At 56.8% G+C, this 8518-nt stretch overlaps 1 protein-coding gene across 1 annotated transcript in view; it reads right to left on the bottom strand.

Moving 5' to 3' along the window:
* Window positions 1–4062: 4062 nt before the first annotated feature.
* MAPKAPK2 (MAPK activated protein kinase 2) overlaps window positions 4063–8518 on the bottom strand; it is a 44348-nt gene continuing 39892 nt past the window's right edge. The window contains exons 2-10 of the mRNA XM_036272274.1: window positions 7954–8093; window positions 7710–7774; window positions 7344–7423; window positions 6778–6904; window positions 6135–6210; window positions 5609–5733; window positions 5229–5314; window positions 5032–5112; window positions 4063–4473 (exon numbers count right to left, since the gene is read on the bottom strand). Of these exons, the coding sequence (XP_036128167.1) occupies window positions 4330–4473; window positions 5032–5112; window positions 5229–5314; window positions 5609–5733; window positions 6135–6210; window positions 6778–6904; window positions 7344–7423; window positions 7710–7774; window positions 7954–8093 (924 nt within the window). The 3' untranslated portion in view covers window positions 4063–4329. The remainder of the gene's footprint in view (window positions 4474–5031; window positions 5113–5228; window positions 5315–5608; window positions 5734–6134; window positions 6211–6777; window positions 6905–7343; window positions 7424–7709; window positions 7775–7953; window positions 8094–8518) is intronic.

The raw sequence follows: 8518 nt of genomic DNA, 5'->3' as shown, positions 1-8518 counted from the left end.
AAGGAATCCAGTCTGTCTCTGCCCTTCCCTCACCCCCTTCCTTAACAAGCGGACTTCAGTTGCTTTTTTGTTTTTATCCTCACCAGAGGACATTTTTCGATATTTTGTTCAGATAGAGAGGGAGAGAGAGAAAAACATCGATGTGAAAGGGACACACCGAGTGGTTGCCACCTACGACCCAACCAGGGCCAGGGATAAACCACAACCGAGGTACGTGCCCTTAGCGGGAACCGAACCCGGGTCTCTCCGGACTGCAGGCCGATGCGCCAACCACTGAGCCAACCTGGCCAGGGCGACTTCAGTTGCTTTTAAGGAGCTGTAGACTTGGAAGCAGATCCAAGTCAGATTCGCCTCCGCTTAGCTGTGAGGCCTTGGGACAGTCACGTTCTTCTCTGAGCCTGTTCCCTCACAGGCCAGCTGGAGGCTGACCGACTACCTCAGGGCTTGCATGGCTGAAGAGATCAGGATATTGAACTGGTGCTCAGTAGGTGCTTACAAGTGTCCTGAGGCCCTGTTTTTTTACATATATATTTTTATTAATTCTTCAGAGAGAGAGGAAGGGAGATAGAAACATTGATGTGAGAAACATTGATTAACTGCCCCTGCACACACCCCCACTGGGGATTGAGCCCACTACCCGGGCACATGCCCTGACCGGGAATCGAACCAGGACCTCCCGGTCCATGGCACAACAGCCAATCCACTGAGCCACCGGCCGGGCCTGAAGCCCTCTTTACATCTCACACACTTAAGGGTGCTCCAGGATGGCGTCCTGTAGCCGCTGCAGCCACGCAGGCCAGCGTGTTTTCAGACACAAAGGCCCGTGGTCATCCCATCTGGGAGTTTAGCAGAAAGAGGTTGAGTTCCCCCTGGAGACAGGGAGGGCATCACAGCGCCAGGCCAGCATGCCAAGTCAGGGCGCGGGGACAGCGGAAAGGTATGGCAAGACCCCAACTCCAGGCCCATTGTCACTGGCCACAGAAGTGTCCTGAGCTGGGCTCACCAGAGGAGGGAACAAAACTCAGTCAGTGTGTGGGGTACGAGTACGAGAAGGCTGAGGCAGGCCTGTGGCAGAGCAGTGAGTCTCAGATGCCCACCCCCTAGTCCCTGGACCTGTGAACATCACCTTAGAGGCAACGGGGCTCTGCAGATGCGGTCAAGGTTAAGAACCTCCTGGGTCCTCAGGAGTGGAGGCCCCTTCCTGGTTAGGTCGGGGAGACGTGCTGACAGGAGGGTCGGGGAGACGTGCTGACGCCGGCTTCGAGGCCGGAGGAAGAGGCCCGGAAGCCAGGGCTGAGGCAGCCTCTGGGAGCTGGGAAGGGCAAGGCCTTCGGAGGAGCGGCCCTGCTGAGGCCTGGACCTTGCCCAGTCACACCTCCCAGATCGCTGGCCTGCAGACTGCGAGCTGCTAACTGTGGCTTTAAGTCATGAAGTGTATCCTGACAGCAACAGAAAACGAACGCGGCCTCCCCGGACAGCAAAGCGCTGACGTGCCCTTCTCCCTTCTCCCCCGAGTCCTTTCCACCACCTCTTCTCCCTGCCCCAGGTTCAACCACTGCTGACATCTGAGCTCAGACAACGTAACGATTTCTCTGAAAGCAAAACCGTATGCGGGTTCATCTGAGCAGTGGTTTCTAGAGTGATGAGTAGTTCCAAGACAGGACCCAACCACAGCTATCCTTTTAGAAGTTATGCAGGGACCAACCTGCTGTGCCGAGGGGCCTGAATGGAGGAGACGGGAGCTGCAGATGACTGGGGGCACAAGGAGGCCACGCCTCCAGGCAGGAGACATGGTCTGAGGACGGAAATTCCCCAGGCCTTGGGATCCCGGGTCTAGGCAAAACCTTAGCTGCGTGCCCTCCAGCACACTCCTTCACCCTCTCCAGCAGTCTCCTCACTCGTAAACCAGGGATCACCACCCTGCCTCAGCGTTCTCCCCAGACAGCTCTGAGGATGGTGGGAGAAAACGTGAAAGTATTTAGGATGCACTATTTTACTGTCTGCCTGGGAGGGAAAGCAGGAGGGGTCAGTAGACCAATTTCTACCTTTGGCCTACTGCAAACCAAGTCGTCACGTGATCGCAAACATCCCATTCTGGACCTCAGTCTTTTTATCTGCGAATGGAGGGGAATGGGTCACATGAACACTGAGGCCTCTTCCAGCTCAGATGTATTTTATTTCTGGCCCTTACTGCCCCCTCGTGGAGCTTTATGAAACTACACCAACCTGCTTCTCTGTCTCTCCCAGGATTTGAACCAAATTACCATTCACCCTCTAAACCCCATGCCAGTCGGCCATCCAGGCTGAGGGTGCCAGTGTCTGGCTATGGCTAAACAGATGAAAGAATTATGTGCCAAGAAGCAACTTGACTCCTGATTCAGTATGTGGCAAAAGGGCATGGGCTCTCCAGCACAGATTGGCACCCCCCCCCGCTCCAAGGAGAGCAGCATTAATGGTCCTGTGCCAGACGCACCTGGCCAGGCCCTCGACAGGGGAGGCACGGGCTTCCGCTCACCCAGGAGGCCCTCCTCTCCTCTCATCCCCTTCCCTCTCCTTCCCTCCAGTCCCCCAGGTCCCCTCCCTTCCCCTCCCGTCCTACTCTCCCCTTCTGCCCCCTCTCCTCCCCTCCTGTCCCCTCTAGTCCAGTCATCATCCCTCCCTTCCTATTCCTTTCCCTCCCCTTCCCTCCCCTCCCCTCCCCTCCTCTTCCTTCCCAGGACACCCAGCCTCTGCCCTCCCCACACACAGAACCACTCTCCACATGAGTGAGAGAGGTGGGATCAGGGGGCTAAGCCCCAAGAAAGAAGAGAAAGAAAACCTTTCAACTATTAAATCTGTTTAGTAAAGACAGTTTCGCTCATACAAAACAACAGCTTACAACCACCTAAGTGCTGGTCACACCATCAGACACGGGGGCGCTGCAGGCACTCAGAGCCTCCCCAAGACGAGAAGACCCTGAGTGCCCTCCACCAGCCTGCCCTGAGGGAGATGAAAACTGAAGTATCGCTGCCACCCCCCAAAGGGACCACGGCACTGAGGACCTCCGCCCGGGCCGCTCCTCGGTCACTGGGGGATGGCCCTCCCCACCTCCCCTCACTGCTGACACATGAAGCCACGTTGTCTGGGATGGGTGGAGTGGCTAAGGGGGAAGAGGCAGGGTTGGAACATCTTTGGTGTAAAGACCCCCACCCACTAGGCCACACTATGGAAATGCGTGGGAGAACACGGGTGGTGTTGCCTTTGCCCATACAGGAGTGGCTGGCCAACACCCCCAGAGCCCAGGGCAAAATGCAGAAGTTTTGCATCACTTATAAAGTGCCCAGGTTCACCCACGTGAGTTGAGAGAAGGCCTGTGGAGAAAGGGCTAAAATGTAAGAAAAATACACAAGAATGAGTTAACAACGGCGGGCAGGGGGACCAGAGGTTGCGCAGTAGATCGGCGCCTCAGAGGGACCAGCGCTGAGTGGGGAGCAGGGGTGCTAGGGGTGGGCGGTCCAGTCTTCCTGACTTCGTGCCAGTGCCTAAGTCGCCCCTCGCCACCGCCAGGCCCAGCCTACAGAGACTGGCCATGCAGGGCCGGCTCAGTCTGGACAGGCTTCCAGGCACTATGTCAGGCCCGACACAGGCGGGGCTGGGCAGGCCCAAGGGGGAGAGAGTTCCTGAGCCACAGCAGGGCCCTCCCTATGCAGCCCTGCCTGCCCCTGGCCCCACAAAGGTGCAGTCCCAGGCACACGTGCACGGCGTGCATGCGCGCGCACACACACACACACACACACACACACACACGATCACGCACTCCTATCCGTCTGGCACACTGGTGATGTCTGAGGGATCCAGTAGAGGAGGTGGGCAGCATCCGGCCCCAGCCCTCCATGGCCGTGGGCTCCAGAAGGCCTCAGCCAGCAGGGAGCTCAGGCTGTAGTGGGGACATGGGACAGAGGGGACAACACCGGGACACTCCCTATAACAGTTTCCACAAATACTCTTTAACAAGAGGAAGAAGTTTGGGGGAGAGGAGGAGTGGGGAAAGAACAATAAAAGAAGTTTCATAAAAATTCTAAGTCAAATTACTGATAAAACTGCAAAATGAGCACAGGTTCAAGAGCATCTTGCTCCCTTCCCTCCATGCCCTCCAGCCCTCCCAGCCTCTCCCTGGCTGGGGCGGCCAGAACCAAAGGCAGAATTCGGCCTCTCTCGAGGCTCCAGGCTCCGTGCAGCCGAGGAGCAGGGGAGGCAGCAGTGGACAGTTCTGTGTCTCCTCATTTAAAAAAAATATTCAGGTGGAGAGTTATTGCTTGTCCTCCAGTGGAGAAGGACGGGCTGTGGGGGTCAGTGAGCCAGGGCTGCAGCCTCCAGGGCCCGGGCTTTCTTCCGCCTCTTCAGAAGCAGAGGGTTGGAGGCATCTTCAATCTTTTTTATCTTGATCTGCTCGTAGTCGACACGCATTGTGGCCAAGGCACTGGTCATCTCCTCCTGGCAGGAAGATGTAAGGGACAGAAGTGAGGCAGGATGCAGGCGACCAGAGCAGAGGGAGAAGGGACAGGCTGGTTAGTGGGTCCAGGACCCATAGCAGCCTCAGGTCTGCGCTGGGTCGACCGAGACGGCCACCGCTGCCGCCGCTCTCCACGAGCCCACCAATGACCCCACGGGAAGGCAGAGAGAGCACCGGCCGAGGAGTCAGACCTGGGATCTCAGCCAGACATTAGCTGTTGACCTTGAACAGGCCATTCCCCTCTCTGGGCCTCAGTTTCCTCATCTGCAAAATGAGGAAGACAGCACCAGATGACTTCTCAGGTCCTTTTAGAGACCCGGGGAATGGACAGCTTATAGGGAAGAGCCAGGCCGAGCTTAGCCTGGAACACAGACTCCTCTGCCCGAGCCTGGTCAGGGAAGTGACTCAGAGCCGCTGCTCTGTGGTAGCAAAAACCCTTTGGGGTGAGAGAATGCAGAGCCAAGTCCTCCCCATCCAGCACCTCCAGACACCTCCGGGAGGTGCCTCCCCAATCCCCTCTCGGCCAGGGGTTCCCTCACCTTGACATCCTCCCACCGCTCCTTGTCCTCCTTCAGGACCCGGCTGGTGTGCAGTGGGGTTTGAGGGACCTTTGTTGATTGCTGAGGGGAGAGAAAAGGGGTCCAAGTGAAAGCCTGGACAGGGCAGAGTCCTGGCTAAGCCCTCATCCCAAGGGACAGTCCCCAAGGACCCAGGTCTCTCTGCCTGCCAGACTTACCATGATCCAGGGGTGGTTCATAAACTCCGTGATGGTCATCCTCTGGGTGGGCTCTGTTTTCAGCAGGTTCCGGATGAGCATCTTCACTGTGGGGTGACACAGGGAACAGAGACACTCAGAAGCCACGCTCCCTCTCCTGCTCCTCCCATCTTCAGGGAGAATCTAGGGGGTGTCACAGGGGAGGCAGACTACCCAGGGATCTGCCCTGAGGACCATCACGGCTATCCCACCTGACAGGCCCTACAAGGCCCCGCGCCAGGCCCTTCACACAGACAGGGCATACCTGGTTGGTGTGAACCTGCCCAGTTACACACCTGCATGAGACGGACGCCCACACACAGAGGTATGCATGCACACATGTACACACACAGGCTCTTTACCTTCCTCTGACACTTCTGACCACTCTGGGTTGGGAAATTCATACTGGCCCATTCGGATACGAGTCTTCATGCCCGGAGAGATGGCAAGGCCGTGGTTGGAATAGAAGGGCGGATACCCACAGAGCCTGAGCCAAGGGGACGCAGGAAGAGAGGGGCAGAGCTGGTGTTATTTAGGGGCCCTGTACCAGGAACAAGGTGAGAAACAGACTTCTCACAGAGGCTACAGAGAAGCTGGGACTCGCTGATTCAGGCACAGTACAGAAAGTCGAGGACAGGGCCAGGATTCCTATATGCCAAGTGCCTAAACCACACATTCCCTGCCCGTTAGCTAGTTTACACCCATTGCTTAGCCATCAGGATACTGAGCATCAAGAGAAGGGGACACGCAGGAGATTCACAGGGAACCCTCCATCCAGAAGGGAAATCCCAACCTTTGCCTCTTCCTCTCAGCTGAAGAGGTGCACACCTCCTCCCACCTCTGCCCCCGTCCAGCCCGCCCTGCCCTGTCCCGCCCCAGCACACTCACAGGATATACATGATGACACCCAAGGACCACATGTCACAGGACTTGTCATACTTCTCTGGGCCCAGCACTTCTGGAGCTGCAAACCAAAGGTCAATCAGTGTAGGGGGCCTGGCCCTCGGACACGGTGACCTACCCCAGTTTCTCTGTGGATGATGCTCCCGTCATGATGGGACTGTAGCTGGCGGGGAGGGGAACAGCCATAACCCAGGCCCGGGGTTGGATGGAGAAGAGCAAAGACCCTCCTCTAAGGGGAACCTAAGGCTAGAATCTTAAGGTAACATAATTCTTGGCAAGAGCCTTTCGGATTCAGGATGTCCATTTAATTTGACAGAAACGTTTGCGGGTTTATCCTGTGCCAGTCATCTGGGGCACCAGGACCAAATCTGCACACGACTCCACTGGGCACCTGGTGGAAGTGGCGGCTCTCCGTGGAGAAGTGCATGTGACCTCAGGCAGATGACGCCCTGTGACACCTTAGTCCCCCCTCACTCTGATGGACCCTACTTCAGGTCAGGTCACACCAGAACCAGTGGCAGAAAAGGCTGGAGAACATGCCTCTCCTAGGACCTGTGGCTCCAAGACTGGAACAGGAAGGTTTGAGAAGCTCTGGGGAAAGATGAGCCCTGGCCTCCTCGGGACTTACCCACATAGTATGGCGTATAACAAGGAGTGGTCAATGAGTTGTGGCTGGTGGTTTCCTTGGCAAAGCCAAAATCGGTGAGTTTCAGAATGGCATTGGGCCTTTTGGAGGTGTATAAGAGATTCTCAGGCTACAGAGAGAGACAGAGAAAGAACAAGCCTGCTGTGAGGGGCCATTGGAAATCAAAAGGGTAAAGATGACTTCCTTCCTTCCTCCATCAGTAGCCATTTGTCCAGCCCCTGTGGTCTGCGGGCCATCAGCTATGTATGACCAGCTCCCTGCCTTCCGAGAGCTTGGAGATGAGGACTAATAAAGAGAACCAGCAATAAATACCACGGGGCGGAGAAACCACAGGTGTGGCTGTGCAATGTGACTGAGAGGACCAACAGGGCCGAGCATGACCACAGAGGCTTCCCGCTGGGTGGGGGGTTTGCCCAGAGGGAGCAGGCCCTGCAGAGCAGAAAATGGTACCCTGCCTTAAGCTGCTGTCAGGACCAGGCAGCAAGGAGGCAGGACGGGGCCCTCTGCAGCGCCTGAGCTGGGGGAGGGGCATGATGAACAGGTGGTACCTTGACATCCCGATGAGCAATGTTGATTGAGTGCAAATACTGAATGGCCTCACCAATGCTCTTCATGATTTCTGAAGCTTCTGTAAAGGACAGGGAAAGAAAGTCAAGGTGTGTCATTAGGTTTGGAAACTCGATACTCCAGGCCCCCCACACCCCTTGCCCCAATGCAGCCTGAGGTTCCCTATATCCACCACCCACCCCAGAAACCAACACACAAGGAGCCGCCCTGGCTCAGCTGAGGACAGCAGCCCTGGCAGCGAGCGGGGGCACAGAGGCCTCAGCCTGTCTCAGAAGGCAGCACGCAGAAGGTCCCCTCAGAAACCCCACCCCCCACTGACCAAGGCCTATTCAACAGACCCTTTCTACCTCTTTCTGTGAACGCCTGGTCTCCCCGGTCCTGGATTCGGCTAAAGAGTTCGCCACCATCCAAGCTGAAACAAAGCCACAGTTAGATCTTGGGAACACAACACCCCACCCCCACTTTCCATCATCCACCCACCGAGAAATCAAGCATTCCCATGTTAAGCTTCAGGGCACAGGTGGGCAGGCCTCAGGAAGTGAGGGGCCTGGGCAGGGAGTGGTGGGCGGTGCCAGGACCAGGGCTGCTTACCACTCCATGACGATCAGCAGGCACTTCCGCCCCGCATACAGGTTCTCATAGACGTCCACAATCCGCACGATGTGTGGGCACTGGGAGGCCCGCCAGTGCAGCTCCACCTCGCGCCGGGCCTTCGGGCAGTCCTGCAGCATCTACAAGCCAAGCAGCCTCCTGAACACATGCCCTGCCTCTGGAGGGGGACAGCGGGCTGCTGCCCCACAGGGACCTAATTGCAAGGCCCTGGCCCATGTGCCCGCTGACCATAAATGCACCATAAATCCCCACTACCAAGCCAGCCCCCTTGGTATTTTCCCTGGCAGAGACTTCTCCCAAATCCTGACTTGGAGGTTTAGCTCTCGCATCTGCTCTAAAAGAAACCTCAATATGAGCCCGTGGGGCCTTGATAGGCTACCCAGCTAAGGGCCTAAAGTCTATTCCAGACGGCAGGCAGCAGTTAGGCACTGGAAGACCGGGTAACGGGGCATGGGGAGAAGGGCACACTGAGGGGAACCAGTCCAATAATGGAGACGGGTCTAGGGAGAGAGCAGACTCACAATTTATAACAAAAGGTATCTCC

The sequence above is a fragment of the Molossus molossus genome, unplaced genomic scaffold (assembly GCF_014108415.1).
Source record: "Molossus molossus isolate mMolMol1 unplaced genomic scaffold, mMolMol1.p scaffold_m16_p_20, whole genome shotgun sequence".
Lineage (NCBI taxonomy): Eukaryota > Metazoa > Chordata > Mammalia > Chiroptera > Molossidae > Molossus > Molossus molossus.
The sequence above is the reverse complement of the archived record's forward strand: the minus strand, read 5'-3'. Positions and strand labels throughout refer to the sequence as shown.